The sequence below is a fragment of the Chelonia mydas genome, chromosome 7, assembly GCF_015237465.2.
Source record: "Chelonia mydas isolate rCheMyd1 chromosome 7, rCheMyd1.pri.v2, whole genome shotgun sequence".
Lineage (NCBI taxonomy): Eukaryota > Metazoa > Chordata > Testudines > Cheloniidae > Chelonia > Chelonia mydas.
The window spans coordinates 106,009,371-106,031,116 of record NC_057853.1 but is presented as its reverse complement, the minus strand read 5'-3'; the positions used below and the strand labels follow the sequence as shown (position 1 = coordinate 106,031,116).

General features: G+C 41.9%; 1 protein-coding gene across 2 annotated transcripts in view; it reads left to right on the top strand.

Moving 5' to 3' along the window:
* Positions 1 to 288: 288 nt before the first annotated feature.
* The window catches only part of PLPP4 (phospholipid phosphatase 4), a 91,961-nt gene continuing 70,503 nt past the window's right edge, over positions 289 to 21,746 (top strand). Inside the window, exon 1 of one of the 2 annotated variants that reach the window (XM_007064215.4) lies at positions 289 to 922. In XM_007064215.4, coding sequence (XP_007064277.1) covers positions 867 to 922 — 56 coding nt within the window. In that variant the 5' untranslated portion in view covers positions 289 to 866. The remainder of the gene's footprint in view (positions 923 to 21,746) is intronic. The other variant, XM_043551856.1, reaches the window with a different exon arrangement.

Genomic DNA, 21,746 nt, shown 5'->3' with positions numbered 1-21,746 from the left:
AGGAGGCTTTGCAGGTGTCTGGGAGCTGGGATTCGCCTTTCCCAAGAAGCGTGGGAATGCCCAACTTCACCGAACCAGCGGGAGAGTCTGAGCGAGCGAATCTAGTCTGTCGGGCACGGTAAAACCCCCCTTGGGGGAGGAGGGCTGTCTGGATAGGCAGCGGGGCGTGGGCGGTGACATTCTTGCTCATCAGAGACCAGGGGAAACCACCGCCAAGCCTGGGAGCTGCAGGCTGAAGGGTGGGGTGAGCAAACGGTCTATAAAGCACACAGCTAGCTGCGGGGGGGGGGGGAATGAGTTCCCTGGGGCTGCTGGGCGGAGCCTGAACAGCCAGAGGCAGGCAACAGATAGTTCACCGAGTAGGAGGGCAGGGAAGGGGAGTGGAAGTCCCCGGGATTCTCCCCCGCCCCCGCCTGGAAGTTAGTCCCGGGGACCCTCCCCCTCTCTGCGCTAGGGCACCGGCGGATCGATAGCCGCCGCCGCCGCCGCCCGGGTGGATGTGTCAGTCTGGCGGCGGGGGCTGGCAGTCAGCACCGCCCAGCGCCAGGTGCCTGCAGTCCGGCCCCGTTGCTCCGCGGGAAGAAGGTTGTCCGCGTCCAGCAGCTGCAAGAGCGCCGGCCCCGCTGTTGACCCTCAGCCCGGGCGGGGAGGGAATGGACAGGGCGGGTCTGGGGCTTGCTCGGGCTGTGCGGGGCTGCAGATTTCCCCAGCACGTTCTTCCCGGCGCGGGTGGGGAAGGAGCCGGCTGCTGGCCGATCGCACGCCCCGGATTCCCCCCAGCCCGCTCCGCCTGGTTTTGCGGATGGAATTGAAGGCGGGGTGCTGAAGTTGCCGAAGCCTGCCTGGATCCTCCCCTCCGCCAAACCATGCGGGATCTAGCTATCGAGATCGGGATACGAGTTCTGCTCTTCGGTGTCTTCGTGTAAGTACCGGACCGAGGGAGAACTAGCTCCTGACCCTCCCAGCTGGCCGCCCGAACTTTTCTCTGCCTCCCCTTTCAGTTACCTGGCTCTTGACTTTCTTTGGTCACCCCCCTTACCTTGATAACTACCCCCCCCCCCACACACACACACTCTCCATCCTTTACACCTCCCCCCCCCCCCCCAATCATTTCTAGGGATGAAGCCAAATCACGCTCAGTGCCGATGGCAGGTTAACGGCTTAACGTGTCTGGGCTGGCGTGTTTCCTCCTAAATTCCCTCTCTGCCCCCTCGCCCCATTTGATTTTTAAAGCACAGATTTGATCAACTGCGGCAGGTGGGATTGGGATGGCCCTAAGGAAAATAGGACTTAAGGGGCAGGAACTGCAGGACGGGGCTTGTACATGCATGCCAGGCGCCTGGCAGTTCCCCTGTCCGTCTGTCCTTCCTCCTGCCTTTGTCCGGCTTCCTTCTTAATACGCTTCCGGCTTTAGCTGAATGTCGAAGGTGGGAGGGAGGGGGAGAAGTGCAAAGAGAAGAGTTAATCACCCCTATCAAAATCGATGCATGCTCCTAACAACGGTTTCCTCACAGCCTTACTAGCCTTTGACTGAGAGCTGCAGTGTTGTGCTTGTAAGGGGGAAGCATTCAGTCTATCTGTGCATGGTCGTTTTCAGCAATGGTTTCTGTTTCAGTGGCACACACTGTAGCTTTAAGCAAGTGGATAACTGTTGCTATTCGCCGATCTACGAAAATAGGACCGCAGGATAGTAGGGACCGGTGGTTCGTACCCCTCTCTTGTCAGACGTTTTTGAAGGCACCAAAGCTGCTGCAGTGAATTTCATTTTGTCCCGAGGATAATCTTCTGTAAAGAACATGAATAAAAAGACAGGGATGCCCAATCTATGCTGGGACAACAGTGATGTGTCAAGGACCTTAAGACGTTTGCTATAAAAAAAATCCCAAGTTGTGTCTGAGACAGTGTGTGTGTGTGTGTGTGTGGAGTTCCATCAGGTATTATCTTTGTTTAGAGCAGTGTTATTTTTAATTGCATAACTAATGTATCACAGACTTGAAACAACTAGCTGGGTGTCATGTTTCTTTCAGAATCTTCAGGGTGCACTCAACATTCCAAGGACAGGCATTCATGAGAAAAGAGCAATATAATGATGTCATGTTCCTAAGACAGACATGAATATCAAAATATTGTAGTTTACATTGTGAAGCATGTATATGTTTGTATAAAGGAAGCTAAGGAGTTGGAAAACTGACTTTTAAAGATTCTGAAAGAAGTACAAGTACTTCTATACCTACACTATTTCTTTAATTCTTATTCCTTGTTAAATAGTGCTACTCTAGTAGAAAGTCATACAAGAATTCTCTGTTTAAGTTATGCATCAACTATCAACCCAATAAAATTTAATCCTTCCCCCCCCCCCTTTATGGTAGAATCCTTCACTCTTTGGACACTTGAACAAATGAAAAACTTATGTATTTTAAATAAGTTCATATTTCAGCTGCTAAACATTTACAGATTTGTATTCTCAAACTTTGATCTCTCTGCTGTGCATTAGAAATTGCAGCAGTTTCTTTGATTGAATGAAGGTTACTGCCACCGGATGGAATTTTTAAAAGCCCTGTTTGCTTCTTACCAACTTAACTATGGCTCTAGTTTGACACAAAACAAATACAAAAACAGTACAGGGTATCCATTAAGCCATGACACTGCCTTACAGCTAGTAATATTTGAATCCTTTGATTTTATTTCTATCTGGGCCTGTCATTGCTAGTGAGTCATTTGCCTAATATACTTCTAGCTGATATTCTTCAAAGCTCTTTTTTAAAAATATTGAGGCAGATCTTTTATTAGAAATGGAGCATGTTTGATAATGTGACATCTTCATTTTGATCTAAATTCTGATACTTTTCATAGACTCATAGAAGTGTAGGGCTGGAAGACACCTTGAGAGGTCATCAAGTCCAGACCCCTGCACTGACGCAGGACCAAGTAGACCTAGAACATCCCAGGGCAAATGTTTGTCCAACCTATTACCACCAACCTCCAGTGATGGAGATTCCACAACTTCCTTTGGAATCCTATTCCAGAGCTTAAACTACCTTTATAGTTAGAAAGTTTTTCCTGCTATGTGACCTATATCTCCCTTGTTGCAGATTAAAGATCATTACATCTTATCCTACCTTCAGCTGACATGGAAAACAATTGATCACTGTCTTCTTTATAACAGGCCCGAACATATTTGAAGACTATCAGGTCCTCCTGTGAGTCTTTTCTCAAGACTAAAAATTGCCTGTTTTTTTAATCTTTCCCCATAGGTCAGGTTGTCTAAACCTTTTATCATTTTTGTTTGCTATCCTCTGGACTTTCTCTAAGTTTTTTATATCTTTTCTAAAGTGTGGTGCCCAGAATTGGACACAGTACCCCAGATGAGGTCTCACCAGTGCTGAGTATAGTGTGACAATTACCTCCTGTGTCTTACATATGACAGTCCTGTTAATACATCCCAGAATATTATCCTTTTTCTTAACTGCACCACATTGTTGACCCATATTTCATTTGTGATCCATTATAACCCCGAGATCCTTTTCAGCAGTACTGTCACCTAGCCAGTTACTCCCCATTTGTAGCTGTGAATTTGATTTTTCCTTCGTAAGTGAAGTACTTTTCACTTGTCTTTACTGAATTTCATCTCGTTGACTTCAGACCAATTCTCTAATTGATCAAGGTCATTTTGAATTCTAATCTTGTCCTCTAACACACATAACACTTCACAGTTTGGTATCATTTACAAATTTTATAAATATACTTTCCACTCCATTATCCATGACATGAATGAAAATATTGAATAGTACTGGACCCAGGTCTGACACCTGTGGACTCCATTAGATATGTCCTCTCAGTTTCACATCTGATCATTGATAACTACTCTGAGTACAGTCTTTCAACCAGTTGTATATCCACCTTATCGTAATTTCATCTCGACCATATTTCCCTAGTTTGCTGATGAGAATATCATGTGGGACTGTGTCAAAGCCTTACTGAGATCAAGATACATCACATATACTGCTTCCACCCCATTCACTGGGCCAGTAAACTTGTTAAAGAAATAAATGATTTGTTTGACAAATCCATGCTGGCTATTCCTTAAAACCCACTATTATCCTCTAGGTGCTGACAAGTTTATTAATTTGTTTGTCTCCTTTGGGGTATTGAAGATACGTTAACTGTTCTATAATTCCCTGGGTCCTCTTTGCTCCCCTTTTTAAAGATAGTCTTCATCTACCCTTCTCCAGTCCTCTGGGACCTCACCCATTCTCTGCGAGTTCTCAAAGATAATTGCTAACGATTCTGAGACTGCATCAGCTAGTTCTTAGGATGAATTTCATCTGGCTCTGCCAACTTTAATATCTCATTTAGCAAATGATTCTTTAACCTGTACTTTCACTAGTTTGGCTTGCATGCCTTTTCTCTTGTTATTAATATTAACTGTGTTGAAAGTCTGGTCACCGTTTACTTTTTCTAGTGAAGACTGAAGCAAAATTGGAGTTAAAACACCACAGCCTTCTTAGTGTCATCAGTTATTGGCTCTCCTTCCTTGCTAAATAGGCATTCTCTTGCTCCTAATATATTTAAAGCCTTTTATGTTCTGTGCATTTTGTGCTTTAGCCTTTAAGGTTTTGTCTTTGCATGCTTATGTTCCTCTTTTATACTCCTCCTTAGCAATTCATCCATGTTTCCACTTTAACGATTTGAAAATCAAAAAGAAATCCTCAAAGTACTCCTGATGGAGCCATGTTGGCCTCTTATTATTCTTCCTATCTTTCCATCACAACTGACTAGTTGGCAGTTGTACATTTAATACTGTCTGCTTGAAAAACTGCCAGCTGTCCTGAACTCATTCATTCCTTACATTTTCTTCCCATGGCACCTTATCTACCTGTTCTGAGTTTGTTAAAGTCTGCTTTTTCAAAGCCCATTCTACTTATTCTGCTACTCTAATGTCTTCCTTTCCCTAGGATCATGAAATTTATCATTTCATGATCACTACCCACCAAATTGCCTTCCATCACCTTAAGATTTGCTATCCTGTTGGTCAGAATCAAGTCTAAAATGGCTGTCCCCTGGTTACTTCCTCACCTTTCTGAAATGAAAAGGTGTCCCCAATACATTCCAAGAACATGCTGGAAATTTTGTTTTTTGCTATATTACTTTTCTAGCGGATGTTTGGTTAGTTAAAGTCCCCTATTGCTACCAGGTCTTGTGTTTTGGACATTTGTTATTTTGTTCTAGAAATGCCTCTTCCTGGTTTGGAGGTCTATAATAGACTCCTACCATGACATCACCCCATTCCCCCCACTTTTATCTTTTACCCAGTGACTTTTGACTCATCTGCTTCTGGACCTCAGAACAAGCATATCTATTCTTGATGTATAATGCAACACCTCCCCTTTTCCTTGCCTGTCCTTCCTGAACGACCTGTACCCCTCTATACTATTATTCCAGTCATGAGATTTATCCAACCAAGACTAATGTCAATTAAGTAACAATTTAGCTTATGTATTAATACTTCCAGTTCTTTCTGTTTATTCCCCATTGTTCTTGCATTTGTGTATAGACATATAAGATGTTGAGCAAATTTCCCCCTGATTTCATTCTTGCAGTTCCTATGACTATTGTAATTTTCCATGTCCCTCCTCTGCCCCCCCAACATCTAGCTTTCTGTCAAGGTCACCGTTCTTTAATGCTTATTAGTGGGCTTTTGTCCCTAGTTTAAAGCCCTCCTCGCTAAATTGATGAGTCAGTGCATGAAGGTGTTCCTCCCCTTCTTGGTTCGGTGGACCCCATCTTTTCCCAGCAGATTTCCTTCCCACAACAGCATCCCATAATCTGGATTCAATAACTCACAGCTTTCAATGGTGGAAAGAAATGAGTTATGTAAAGTCACCAAAACTCCAAATGCTTAACTTAACAAGTCTAGCACTTTCATATGGCTAGTCTTCCACTCTTGCCTTCTGGAGATATATACACATTATGACACTCTAGTAGGTAATTTTCAGCATCTGTTTGGCAAAGAAGAGATCATGACTTCTAAAAGTACTGAAGATTTTATCATTTGCAATTCACATCTGGGTAGATATTGTTTTATGAAAGCTTGTACATTAGACTAATAGTTGTAAGGATACGATCCCTGGGTTGAATGAGAATATACTGACTTTGTATTCTGATAATCTTAGCCTCAAGCAGCTCTTTGCTGCTGATGTACAATATTTTCCAATCTCTGTTTTTCCTTTCTAAGTTTTATTTTTTGCAGTGAGAGAAGGGGGAATTATGCTTTTGAAACTTCCTTCGTTCATACAGCTTTATATTCGTTTTATGTTACACCTTGTTTTGTAACACAATCAATGGAGTTATTATGGGGATGGGAAGATCTTTCTGATTTTTATTAATAATTATTCTACCAGTGTTAGTGAAATCTGGCATATTGACAGTCCTCTGGAGTCTCAAGCCCTCTGTCTATCCTGTCAGCAGCAATACAAAATTATCCTATGCTATTCCACAGTCCTGGCCTGGAATAACCATCTAGGATTGAGAATCTTTAGGATTGGGAGGGCTGTGTGGTCTCCATCCTTCATTAGGGAAAGACCCCCATGTGCATTCCGTTTACAAATATGCTGTTGATTTTGTATCACTACCAATTTTCACAGAATTAGAATGTTGACTTTAGGAGAAAGGTACTAAACTATGGAACCGATCCTGAGAGCTGTTTGTTCCCCCCCAGATGGCTTTTTAGCTTCAACCTTCTAACTCAAAATAATATACTGGAGCATTTTTCATTATGAGACACAAAAGAGAAAGATGCACTTTCTGTACCATAACATTGGCTGATGATGAATGTCACATTTCATAAAGTGCTGAAATATGTATAAGTGGAATATTTAATATCATTCGTGTAACTTTGCTGACAGTTGTTGAAATCCACTGTATTTCCAGTTTGAAAATACACTGCGACAACTGTCTCTCCTGTACTTAAAAGACTGGCACTTTTTCTTTTTGCGGTGGTGGTAATCACCATCTTAGACTCTTCTGATGACAGCAAAAAGAAATTGTCTTCTTGAAGGTTTTGAAAGTTTTTTGATCAAATGAATACCACAAACCACCATGATTTATGCACCTGTTTGACAGTTCTGTATTAGCATGGAATAGGAATAATTCTCAAGTCCAGACTAATAAAATAATGAGGCAGTCTGAGAAATCATTTAAGTTGATATCTTTATCGATGCTTGATAAATAAATAATTAAGGAACACCTTAACTATTAAATCAAATAAAACTCCTGTGCCTTTATAAGGACCATGTGCTGAAGGTTATTTTACTCCTCAGGGTTTATTGCTACTGAAGCAGAGAGGAGTTCAATAATAATTATTTGAAGATCTCTGCCTGCCTACAGTTCTGAGCCACAACTTACTAAAGTGTTTAAAAGGAAAAAGGTAGGATGATGCACACTTCCCTGGAAGCAAGGATACATTTCCTTTGAGTACATTCAGTGAAACAGCCCTCAAGCCATAACTGCAAACAGAAGAAACTGTAGTGTTGTTTTGTTATTCTGTACAGTTTTTCCTGGTTCTCATCTGATTAACTAAATCTCTTTCCTTTTTTGAAAAATATTCAGGATCATAAAATGGGCTGTCTGAACCCATCCTTCTATGAATGGATGTGATGACTTGCAGGCAAAGAAATGGTTTTAACTGTAGGAGTTCATCAACTTTATAAAATTTAAGTGTAGGCAAATTTATATATGGTTCTACAAAATCAAATACCTTTTAAAATCAAAGTCAACCAATTTATCTTCATGATGCTTTAAGTTACTCTGTATTAAAAAGAGATACCATATTGTGTTTACTAGGAAAGATTTTTAGGGTAGTGTAGGATCATTGTTTGATATAACAATCATAGGAGTTTAATCTTATTCTTTCAAGAATAAAAAAATAGTTTGAACAGATCCATGATCTGAACATATTTTGTGCCTCATGCATTTTGTAGTTATTCCTATGACTCAGTATTTTTGATAGTGCCTGACTGATGCTAAAGTATATTAAATTTAACCTTTCAACCATGTGACGGGGTCAAGACTCACCACCGCTGGCGCCTCCTGCTGGTTGCTCTGGGAATTAGCTCTGTCCAGTCATAGAGCACCTTTTGCATGTGGTGCCTTGCCCTTCGTCTGCTCTGCTGCTTTGGGGACCTGCATTGCTCCCAGCTCAGCGGCGTCCTCTTCAGGACACTGCCCTCCAGCAGTGCCCACTGTGCATTGGAGGGGTGAGGTGTTATCAGCAGTCTTCGATCTACACCAGCTCTAGTGGCCAAATGCAGCCTCAGAGTCTAGCTCCTTTGTTGCAGGGGCCAGCCACAGCTTGTATCAGGCCACGCTCCTCCTCAGCCAGGTGTAGTACACAGGGGAAGGGGGGACCCAGGTCCACCTGCTACTCTGGGTCCAAACCCAGGGACCCTCTAGCCGGCAGCCTCTCTGCCCTCATCAAACTGTTGTCCCTGGGCCGCTTCCCCTTCAGCCCTGTGCACCTGCTCAGCCCTTTGTAGCAAGGCCTACAGCCTGGGGTTTTCCTTGGCCGGAGCTCCCCAGCTCCTTCTACCCTTCCCCAGCACTGTTCTGTCCAAGGTGCTACCTTTCCACTCAGGAGCCAGTCCTCCTCCCTTGCCAGTCAGGGAGAGACTACCATGCATTGTACTAGACAGCCTTTATATAGGGCCTACCCTGGCCCTGATTGGCTCTCCCCAGGCCTTCTCTGATTGGCTGCGAGTCTGCGCAGCCTCTCTGGCCTGGATCAGCCCTTTTTCTCAGGGGGTGGGGCCCCACCCCACCCCACCCCACTACACAGTGACTGTGACTTTTGCCAGTCATTGGAGATTTGATCAGGCAGACCTGACTGACTTGACAATTAGAGCAAACTAAAAAAACATCTCAGGTCATATTTGGTCTTTCACATAAAAAAGGAAGTGGTACTGGCAATGAAATATGCATGGAGTGTGCTATTATACTTTAAGGATGATTGCAGATAGGAGTTAGCTAGTAAGCTAGTTAACAAGATCAACCTTCAGTCTAAGCTATATCTTGAATGGGGGTCCTTTTAAATGTTTCTTGGACATTTTAGAACATCACAACATTGTCTTAAAGTGAGGATATGAGTACTGGTGTCCATTGTTGAAGGTTTAGCATGGTGAGTTTTACATGTCTCCAATGATTCTAGAGCTGCTTCTAACTGATTAAAAAGAAAGTCTTTCAAGACTGCTTCATCAAACCTTGAGCTCTTCAATGAATGTGATGTAATTACAATATAAATGCCACTCAAGATAATTGGATATCTTTTCGACAGCTCAATCTTGTTAATAACATCCCTTGAAGATAAATGTTTACACACAATGCTTCCCAAACTATTGATTGTGATCCACTTCTGAGTCATAAAGGATTTACAGTGGAAAGTGTCAGTGTATTCTACGTTATGTTAGAGCAACTGCTTCAAAAATTATCTGAATGCCACTGTCTTCATTGGAGCAGACAAAGTGGCCAAATCTTTTGTGGCACTTGTAATGTATTTTCAATAGGTTTTCAGGTGTCCAGGATTTTTATATTCATGTTTTGGGTTTTTTTGCACTCAGATAACATCGTTTAAATATCCTGTATCTGGATGTTAGTGTGGGAAAAAGAAATCCCAGACCTGGATGCATTTGAGAATGCTTATGGGATCCAGCTAGGTGTATTTGGGATAGCACATTTTCTCTAGAAACAATGGGCTAGATCCTCACTCAGTGTAAGCTGGCATATTCCGATTGTCTTCCAGTTTATCTGGCTTAATATCTTCATAGCCCATATTGGGAATTATTATAAATAATACATTTTATTCTTGTAGTGCCCAAAGCACTTTGTCAGGGTGGGTAAGTAATGCTAGTAGAGATTGGTGAATAGTGCAGAAACTGAATTCTGAAAGGTATAGCCATCTTACCCATGTTCAGACTCCTTTTCATTCACTATTAACGAGTCTCTTTGTACACAGTGTCTTTGTTCACACTGAAGTCTGCAGAATGGCTAGTCTTGGTATACCTGGATTTGCTTGTGAACAAGTCTGTTTGTTCTTTATTAGGCTACTCTTTCTATCATTATATGAGGGAGCAGAAATAATACCATGTGATTAAGGTGACTGATTACACATCATGAATAATGAAGCATGACTCCTTGAAAATTGTTGGCCAGGTCTAGGAAAGAGATGGACATAGCTACTTTTATGTTCATTTCTCCTTAGCTGAGCTTGAAGTCCTTATGATGTGGGACTTTGAAGAAGGGCAGAAAGGGGGCAAATGGTGGAATGTTGTCTCCAGTATGTAGAAAATGTAGTCATTAGAGCAGATGATGCCCCTGGACAAGCTGTCAGAACTACACAGCTCCTTCCAGTTTATTAGGATTGGGTGAATGGAAGCCAATTGCTTGAGTAGGCAGAGTTCTGTTAACACAGGAATGACTCTTGAGGCATTCCCTTTTTTGCTGAAAGGTTGTAATGGATTCTATCTAACCTATCTAGTCAACCATCCCCTGCAATCTGTTTACATGCATTCAGGGGATTCCCTAAACTGCATCAGTATCTTATTTGTTAAAGTTCACATGATGTTTCTTACAAGGCTCATTCTGCTGGTTAACATTTACACCATCTTCTAGGGCCAAGTATGACACAATTGGTCACTGATTCTTGACATGGCATGGAGTCTACCTGCCTCTTCCCTATTAAACAGAAAATCACGCTTCTGATCTGCATTTTTTGTGTAGCAGAAGAGTGGAAGCTGAAGATGTAATGACATCACTAAGCCTTTTCATTCACTCACATAGTTATGGCTGCGTTCCGGTGAAAGCTACAAAAGGAAAATGTTTTTATAGCCCCAAAAAAGAAAAACATAAAATAACACATTCAAAAGGCTTAACGTGCTTCAGCAGAGCAAACTGTACAAAGATCAGCTGTTTGCCTTCACAGGGACCTATATAAAAATGCAGATCTCTCCTTCAGTTTTGATATCTGCATGTTGACGCCACCTGAGTTTTGAAACTCACTCAAAATTTTGTCCTTTCACTTCACACCAAAACCAAAGGAAACCACAAGCCATAGACTGAAAAGCCCTAAGCCTCAACCAATGGCTCAAACTTGGCATGCAACAGAAACAGATCAGCAGTGGGACCCAACACAGTTCCTGCCCCAGCATCAGTGCCCAGCTATTGGATTTTAAAGAACTGACACAAGAAGGGGGGTGGGGGCGGTATGTATCAGCTTAAAGGTTAGCATGGAGATGACGGTGAAATACAAAGGGACCTTTAGCAGGGAGGTACTGAGAGAATGAAAGGAAGAGAGAAGGAAAAGTTACGGTCACCAGCAGAAACTAAATATCCTTGTTTATCTTCCCTGTTTTTTCAGTTTCTCATTTTATAGCCAACAAGATGACAATATACAAGTAAAGTTGGAGTGTGCGCTGTTTTATCAAAATATCTGTGAACATTAAGCAAATGTTCTAGGGAATTCTGAGAGTAATGTGGTTGAAAACAAGGACTCCTTGATGTGTAAGAAAAATCAAACATTAAGAAGTCTCAACAATAAAACTTTTTGGCTGTCAGCAATATATTTTGATTAATGATTAGTGTACTTGTGTGATTAAGTCTATAATATGAATTATGTTTTTCAGTTAGTTCTGAAGAATAGAAAACTGCCTGCTTTGAATTAATCCCCTGGCAGAACAATGTCTTATGAAATCTTCTACTGCTGTGTCAGCATTTTAACTACTTAGGATTGTGTTTATTCTTCACAGAGATTAAAGGGACACTGTTAAGTAGTTTAGGCCCCCAAATTAAGTTTTGTCCATAAAAGAGTATGTGGGCAACTGTACTTAGCATAAATTAAGAATTGATGCATAGAATGAAAAATAATTTAATAAAAATATTAGCTGGTAGGATGAGAAATAAGGTTTCACTTTCTTGGTATCTGTGCTACCACAAGCCTGCTATTATTATTATTTCTGTTACACCAGTGCAGAAATGATACATTGGGCTAGGTGCTGTACATACACATGGTGAGAGAGAGAGTGCTTGCCTCAGAGGGCTTGCAATTAAACAAGACAAAGGGTCGGAGGAATTATGATCCTCAATGGCTGAACTAAAGCACAGAGCGATTAAGTTATTGCATCGAGTCAGACAGGAAGTCCATGGCACAGCTAAGAATTGAACCAATGTCTCCCTGAGTTCCACTGCCACTCTTCCTCCCTATTAGCAGGTCAGTCATGCACAGAATCTTGTAGGAAGGAAACACTAAACAAGACCTAAAGAAAAAAAAAGCCTTTGAGGTTTTCTTTATACATTGTGAAAACAAGCAAACAAATAAACAAGAAGGCACAGACTCATTCTCCCTCACCCACTTTCCAGGTCATGGGCACAACTATACCTTGATAAAGGTCCAGAATTAGGGATAAGTGAGTCAGTTTGGGTAAAATAAGAAATAACCAGAACTTTTCCTGTAAACTTTACCATTTGCTTGTTTTAATCTTTGCCCTCACTTCCCATTTGTTTTCATTTGCACCTCTGCTTTCCCAGGCTCTCGCCAGATCTGGAAGCAGAAATGTCAGGAGTAGTCTTAGAAGATTTCCAGCCTGATCTTGTTTACTTCAGATATGATGAGAATCAATATACAATCAATATACAGTATAAATCTGAACTTCCGGATGCTGTCCCAAACCAAACCTCTGAACTCTTCCCCCATCAGGAGCTCACGCCCCTCTCAAGACATACATCCTGCTCACATGGGGCATGCGGCTTGTGGCTTATTGGCAATTCAGTGGGTACAGATATATATCCCTAATCAATAGGGAGTTTTAATGTTCCCGACTCAGGTACTTGAAGGATGAGGGTTATTTTGTTGCTTGTCAAATGAGCACTACATGTTTGCTGGAGGAAGAGCTAAAACCCCTTTATGAGATTTCAGCCCATTGTCCTGTTCCTTCCAAGTTTTAGACTATAGCCCAACACAGACCACCTGTTACAGAAAGGAAATGAGATAGCTATGGGCTATTTATTGCTGTCAATTTTCACAGTGGATCAGTCTATCCACAGACAGTCTATCGTGATTAATCTCAGATGTTTCTTGCAATTCTGACAGTTGGAAAACATCAGATGTTTGACAGACTTTAGAGCTACACTGTCCCCTGTCACGTGTTTTGATGTTAGGACTCTGGACTAGATTATAAAACACAGAACAGTCGATGATTTCAATTTACTAAAGCATTTAACTCATATCATCCCCATAATGTCTGCTATTAAGCCCATTATTAGGCAGCCACAAGCACATGAAATTATATTATGTATCACCTGATCAAAATTAATTTTAATTATAATTATTATTGTAAAAGGGGAGCGATGACTGTTCAGAGTCCATAATATATTAACTCATCCCAAGTGCAACTCAGTTAAGAATTTTTGCAGATATTTAAGGTACTGTAGTGGCTCTCAACCTTTCCAGATTACTGTTTCCCTTTCAGGAGTCTGATTAGTCTTGTGAACCCCCAGGTTTCACCTCACTGAAAAACTACTTGCTTACAAAATCAGACATAAAACTTCAAAAGTGGCACAGCACACTATTACTGAAAAATTGTTACTTTCTCATTTTTACAATATAATTATAAATCAATTGGAATATAAATATTGTACTTACATTTCAGTGTATAGTTTATGGAGCAGTATAAACAAGTCATTGTCTGTATGAAATTTTAGTTTGTACTGACTTCACTAGTGCTTTTTATGTAGCCAGTTGTAAAACTAGGCAAATATCTAGATGAGTTGATGTATCCCTGGATGAGCTGAATGCTCACATGGGGATGTTTTTATTTTAAAATGATTCTTACATATTGAGTTGAACAGGAAGCAAATGATGCAAAGACAGAATTAAATAGGTTAAAAGAAATTACATTTGAATAAAAGAAGCAAAGAGAACCAAAAAATATGAGAATTGGACCAGTTCTGCAGTACTTTTTCCTATTTCATCATAATCACCCTGTCATCTGCTACCTTGTTCAGAGCTGTGGTGTAGCATTATCCAAGTTCCCCCTTCTTCTTCCTTTTCACTTTGATCATTATCCTCTAAAAGGGTGAGACAGTTACGAAAAGGTCCAAGTAAAAGTTGTCTAACTCCCACATAAGAAATCTCTTTTGCTTTTCATTGAATAGAGGTTTTCATGTTCCAGTTGTTTCCCTTTGTACACACTGGAAATAATGATACTTAGCAAGATACAGTGCTATTCATGTTCCATATGTTTTACCAAACATTAGCTAATTAATAGGAAGAGCTTCTAGGCTTTAGGATCTCAGATTCTTTTGGCACATGTAAAAGAAATGTTAGATCCATGTCAGTGAAATTATCCTGCTGTGTTTATCAAACGTACTTGTGTGGTTCATGCATGTTCAGTTAACCATTGCCTTTTCCTAACATAAGAATATTTCCTCTTAGGCTTGATAGGACTGTATGAGTTAGTGCAATCATGTAGTCAGATTGGAATTGTATTCTAGGGCTTGAGAAAGCAGCAGACTTGTAACTTGGTGTTGAGAAACCTCACACTGAATTATTAAACTTCCGGCTGACATTCTTTCATAAAGATTTCAGACAGAAAGAAAACTCAGCCATTCACCTTCAGAGCCTTATTTGAATTGAACTTTGCCAAAAAAACCCAACAACATAGAATGCCCTCTGAAACTTTCCAACTCCCATTCCTTCTGTGTTTGTGTAGGTGCGTGTGTATAGCAGGTCCTGAGACAAAAGATCCAATCTCCAGGCACAGATCTAAAGGCAGATACTTATTATCATGTATCTATTATCTTATGTATCTATTATCTGCTTAGCACCAGGAGGCCCAAACACCATATCAGGACAGGCCCAGTAGCTAGATACTGATGATAGATACAAGAATGGGGATCAAAAACACCACCATCATCCACAGTCTGAGAAAGAACGCCATCTGGGTTGCGTTTCTGGGATAGTCTTCTTGCCCAGTGCTAGTACAGCTCACTCCTATTAGGCTACTCTGTGAAACAGGAGACCAGACAGTGAAAATGAGGGGCAATGGCCATTGAGATGTAAAAGATGCCCCATTCCAAAACATACACCCGGTATGTGAGTTGAGGGACAAGGCCAGTTTGGAAAACCTGCTGATAAGACTCTCTCAAAGTCCCATTGTCTTCCTGCCCTAGTCCAGTGCTTAATTTGTGCCAGGGCTTGTCAGGGCTGAGGCCTGGTACCTCTAGGCTTGGCAGTTCATAGCCCCGGCACCTCTGGGCTTGCCTCATCAGTTATGAAAATAAAAATCTTGCTTGAGCCCCAGCACCTAATTGCTTGAGCCCCGGCATCTCTTTCATTACAAATTGAGCACTGCCCTAGTCCAACAATCACCTCCTTCAGACAGTTATCAGGGCATGCCTTTCTGTCCATCTGGGAGATGGGACAATTGTAATGATCCACATCTAGCAATTCATGGGTTGAGTGAGCTTCAGAGGGCTCTGATAGCTGAGAACAGTGTCTAGCTGTAGGATCAATAGACTCGTAAGACAATACAACCAACTGCTTCACATTCCACATCCATTGAAGCACTAGTCACTATCAACCTCACAGATCGCCTGTGTTCACAGATAGCTCACGTCAGCTAAAGCGTAGGGGTAGGAGATTAGAATGATGATGTCATAAGGCCCAAACCAGATATGACTGACAGCAGCAGAAAGTCCTGTGGTTGCAAGCGGTTCCAAGAGTCCCACCACTGACCTTGCAAACTGCCGATCAGTGGAGATGTCCTAGAATGTTGACTAATCAATCCAGCTTGCCTGCAATGATTCCCAGGCCCTAGTCATAGAAGTTGGTGGTGAACATGACACCTGCCCTGGAAACATTTGACCCAGTTAATTTTCTGTTTCCCAATTTAACGGATACTCTATAACCACACACCAAACATTCTCCTCTCAGCCACAAAATGAAAAATGGAATAAAGTCATCTGTGTTACCAGCTTTGCCCATTACTTTGTGGTATGGTCATTTATTAGGGTTACTCTTCTGGGCGGAGGGGTCTGTACTTCTATCAATGTACTAATTGTGTCACTTGTGTTCTCATACGGAGCTCTACTTCTCCCTGCTGCAAGTTCCCTCCCAGTGGAGCCATTCTGCAGGACCTACGTTCCCCAGAGCTTGGTTCTTTAGCCCCAGAATCAGACTCACACACATTAACAGAGTGCATCTGAGAGGACCGGGTTAATAAGCACTCCCAAGCTGACCCCTTATATGTCCCTGGATTCAGTAGGCTGGGTCAAGCGGCACTTCCAAGCTGCCATCCTCATATGTCCCTGGTTCAGCATGTCTCTTTCCCCACTTTCACGTTATAATTGTCTGGTAGTAACCCAGCTGATGAGCAAATCCCATAGGATTTTTGGGTGTTGCAGGGATCTTGTAGCTTAGGTATGAGGAGCATTGCTGCAGAGTGAATGAGGAAACCAAAAAACGGCCCATGAGGGGGAGAGAGAGAGGGAGAGAAGCAACCAGCTTAATCATGAAAGTTATTTATTGCCAGGTAATAGCCATAGGGGAGCCAAACAAACAAAACAGTTACAATATTAAATTTAACTTAAATTTGAATATAAAAGCCAGGTTTACCGAACTATAACTGATCACACAAGTCAGGGTTAGAAGGCTATACCTAGAGAGAGAGAGAGAGAGTGAGAGCGAGCTGGGTTCTTACCACTCCATGAAGCTTGAATAGATTGGGGGTCCCAGGTGGTGGTGGTAGCTGAGAGTCTGGAGTGCTGGAGACAGGCAGAGCCCCCAGCATGATCAGTCAGGGAAAGATGAAGTTCCAATGGAACTGATGCAGATTTTGGATCTCGGCATCAGAGCACTTACTTGAGCATGGGTAGGGGTTTTTGTAGAGAAACAACAATGGTTCAAGTGAGAACACTAGATTTATTTATGTGTAAACAAGGGAGAATACCAAAGTTGTTTTGTTCAGGCTAGACCATGGGATTCCTGATCATTTCTGGCTTTGGGCGGTGTTCCTTGGAGGGAGCTTACAATGCAATTAGGGAGCTTCACTATTTTGGATACCAATAAAGGATTTATTACTAGAATTGGGTCCGATAACTACTGAGCTGGATGTGTGCAGGCATGGATTCATTAACATCTGGAGCAGAGATCCTCCATCATACAGTGCTTCCCTGCTTTTCTGGTCCCAGAGTTCCGTGCAGTTCTTGCCTTTGAATCTCTGTTCTCCATTCTGTATGCTAATGGAGATGCCTCCCTGTCCCATCTTCGATGCAAATGAGGCTAGGAGTGTTTCCTTAATTCTGTTATCCTTATCCCAAGGGTTTAGGTATGTCTCCCATTGCCTTTTCATTGCTTTTTGTAAGTCTTTCTTCTGATGCAGATTTGGTTCAAGCTGTGGGGGGGCCAGCGGGGTCTTTCGTAAGTCAGACAGGCTGGGTACTGGACCCTGGTTCCCCAAGAACACAGAGCTGCTAGGTAATATCTGCATTCCCTTTTTAATGTCTGTGTGGTTTAAAACTCATGTTACAACTGATTTTAAATAGGATTTTAATTAAAATGAGGTTCCATAAATGTCAAGGTCTAGTGGGGAACTGGTGTGTGCACTGATTAAATTTAGCACGACCACCTCTGATTTAAAGCATTGAAAAGTCTTTGGCATCAACTGCAACCTATTTATCCTAGCCAGATCCACACCTTGAAAACCAGCATTCTGATTTTCAGTGGCATTAAATCAAAATATTCCTAGCAACTCTCTTACCTTTCCATTCTTTGATTAGCATAGGAACAAATTGCTTTTATGGCCCTTTACCCCAGTCCCCAATTCATTTCTCTTTTGGTTCATAATTATTTGATGCTTTCTCTATTGATTTCCTTCAAACATCTCCTGGGCAAAAACATGCTGAATTTTTGATGTTTTAAATGGAGCAAACTTTGATGCCACAGAGGAAACACTGTTAATTTTGTATAAACACTAAGGTCACTGCAGCTTATTTATTCAAGATACCCAGGAGAGTGTGAGGATTGCAAATTATTGGGAGGCTGAGTAAACACAATTTCTCAGTGATAAAAGATCATCTGATCACGAGTCCAGGGCCACAGCTTAGAAAAATTAACTGGTCTTGAAAACATCTGCACTAGTCTGTTAGCTATATTCCTGTCACAAGGTACCAGGGAGCAGTGCTGCCTAGCCCATTGTCGTGGTGTCTCCAATTAAGCCTACCTCCTTTTCTGTGCTGCAGCAACCTCAGTGACACAGTGCCACTGCAACTCTCTTTCCCACACGGTTTTAGCAGCTAATTGTTATTATTTATTATAGAGCTTGTCTTATTGCCCACCATATACTAGGTACTTTCTGAGTGCGGAAGAAGTCACTGTTCCTGCCCAAAGAGCATATAGTCTATAAAAAGAAGGACAGTTGAGCAGGGTGTGGGGAGAAAGGGATGCAACATGCAGAGGGCTCTGGGTGATGATAGGGACACAGCTAATTATTTACAAGTTCTCCTCTCCTCATCTTCTCTCTACCACTATGCACCTTTCAGTTCAACACAACAATCCTCAGAGTCAATTTCAGTGACCTTATGGCCCTTTCATACAACATTTGACTCCTTCCTTTCACATAAATGAACCATTCAGTGGTATGCAGTGCTGTAGCTATGGCGGTTCCAGGATATTAGGCAGACAAGGTGGGTGATGTAATATCTTTTATTGGACTAACATCTGTTGGTGAGAGAGAAGCTTTTGAGCTTACACAGAGCTCTTCTTCAGGTCTTAGAAACTTACTCGCACTCTCCGACCGCACAACCCTAGTTGTCACCTACCGCCCCTTACTGGAACCCATACAGGGGATCATCAAACAATTACAACCTGTACTCATTGGGAACCCCATCCTGAAAGAAATTTTGCTGAACCCCCTCTTCTGGCCTTCAAACAACCTCTCCAAGCTCATCATCAGAAGCAAGCTCCCCACAGAATAGGACACACCAACTCAAAGCGGTACCAGACCCTGCCAGAACAACAGATGCAAAACCTGCAGACACATCTCAACTGTTACAATGATCAATACTCCTCACAACATATCTTTGAAGATCCATAGGTCTTACACATGCCTATCACAACGTGTAGTGTACCTCATCCAGTGCACTAAATGCCCCAATAACAACTATGTGTGTGAAATCAGACAATCACTGCTCTCAACTGAACTCCCAAAGGAAAATTATAAAAGACAAAAATACCCTAACACCTGTGGGTGAACGCTTTTCACAAAGTAATCACTCTATATATCTGACCTATCAGTCCTCATCCTCAAAGGAAACCTGCACAACACTTTCAGAAGATGAGCCTGAGAGCATAAATTCATAACTTTGTTTGACACTAAAATTCATTGACTGAATAGAGACACTGGACTTACGGCTTATTACAACAATCTATAACCCACTAACAATCGCTCCTAGCTCCTCCCCACCTCCACTTTCCTTCCTATATCTGAAGGGTTGTTAATTCACCATTTTATCTTGAATGGTCCCTTGAAATATGTGTTAACTACTTATGCTAAACAATCTGTTCCATCTTGTATTTAGCTGTGACACTAAGGCCTGGTCTACACTGGGGAGGGGGGCGGGGGGGATCGATCTAAGTCATGCAACTTCAGCTATGTGAATAACGTAGCTGAAGTCGACGTACTTAGATCTACTCACCGCGGTGTCTTTACTGCGGTGAGTTGACTGCAGCCGCTCCCCCGTCGACTCCGCCTGCGCCTCTCGCAGCAGTGGAGTACAGGAGTTGACGGGAGAGCACCGAGGGGTCGATTTATCGCATCTAGACTAGACCCCTGCTGGATCAATAGCTGCCCGCCGATCCGGTGGGTAGTATAGACATACCCTGAATAAGTTTCCCAGATCTGAAGAAGAGCTCTGTGTAAGCTCGAAAGCTTGTCTCTCTTGCCAGTGGAAGTTGGTTCAATAACAAATTTAAAATTTTTATTAAAGCCAATGTTAAAAAAATTATATACTACATAGGTTGAGCAAAGAGTGCCTGTACATCTGGGTATATAGTGCTTAGATTATCCACATATTATCTCACCCACCCATTCAGTGGTAGACAACTGAGATAAACAACTAGGTGACCTAGCCGAGTGATTCCTTGTTGGCATCACAAAAGAAGTGAATGTTTGGGAATCCTTTAAAGGGCTCAATCCTGCAAGATACATTCTGGCCCTGATATACCAAAGCACTTAAAGATGTGCTTAACTTTAAGCTTGCACACCATTTTGTTGAAGTCAATGAAACTACTCACATGCTTAAGTGCTTTGCTGAATTGGAGCCAGAATTCTTAATATGTTTAGGGGTCGAGCCCTAAATAGGGAAAAGGGCTTTGTGGACCAGCTCAGGAAAGGCATTATGGTTTTGATACAACTGCCATTGACTTCAATGCAAGTTGGATCAGGCCTTATATCAGTGTTTCTCAACTGGTGGGTCACAATCCCTCAGCAGATCATAAAAGGCAATAAGGGTGGCCACAAGGCATTGCACATGTTATTATAATCTAAAGCAAAGAAAATCATACTGCCCTGCTCTACACACAGCCTTTCCCTTCAAGATCAAATATTCTCTGTCAACCTCTTGAAACACACATAGAAATAAGTGGAGTAAGGGGTCGCCAACCTGAACAGGTTGGGAAACACTGCCCTGCAGGTATTGGTAGAAGCATGGAATTGTGGGAGAATCAGAACTGCTAAGTTAATGATAAAAGGAAAGGGCATAAAGCAAGCATTTTGAGCTCTGGCTGCTCACAAGATATAGGACCTTAAAAATACAATCAGCCTACCCTGATTCTTCAGTCTCATGCTGCCCTATTGGCCATTGATCCAAGATTGGCTATAAGCAGTCCTGTACTTTGTAGTAGTGTAATTTCCGATCTCTTTTTTTCTGTTGCTGTCCCTATCAGTCAGAATAAATACCAGCCCATAATCACAGGGTCACTATGAATAAAGGGAAGCACCAGGCTTATCATTTCGGGAACAATAAAAACAATTTCTGAATACTCTTCATACAGTGTTTCTGATTAATATTAAATTGCCTGTGTCCCTCAGGACAAGCAAAGCCAGTAAAGTTGCACATCAGGATTATAGACTGTTAATCAAAAGTGAGAGTAAACATTGCATATCACTGTATTTGGAAGTATATAATGCAGCATTTTAGCTATTAAAATGAAGGAGACAAAACTCCCTTTTAATAAATATAGCTGTTTCTTTATCTCCTTTCAGTGCAAGTGGAAATTTGATATTTATTGAACCTATTTGTTCCAGTGCAGCTATAACAACCTTCTATCAAATAATCGCACAATACTTCGCAAACATTAATAACTGAATCCTCACAAGATCCTTGTTAAGGGATAGATATAATAATGCCCCATTTTATAGATGAGGAAACTGAGACACTGAGAAGTTAAGGCCAACGTTTTCATACTATGATACCTGTCAGTTGTGGATACTCCACATCTGTGAAAATTAGAGCGCGTGTTGGGGTGCCCAAATACGGACTTGGGTGCTTAGGTTTATGCACCGAACTTTTGGCCTAAGTGACTTGAGCAAGGTCTCACTGCAAGTCAGTGGCACAAAGGGAAAGGATCCCAGATCTCCTGACTCCCAGTCCTGTGCTTTAATCACTAGGCCAAGCGCCCTTTTCGAACTAAATAAAAGTTT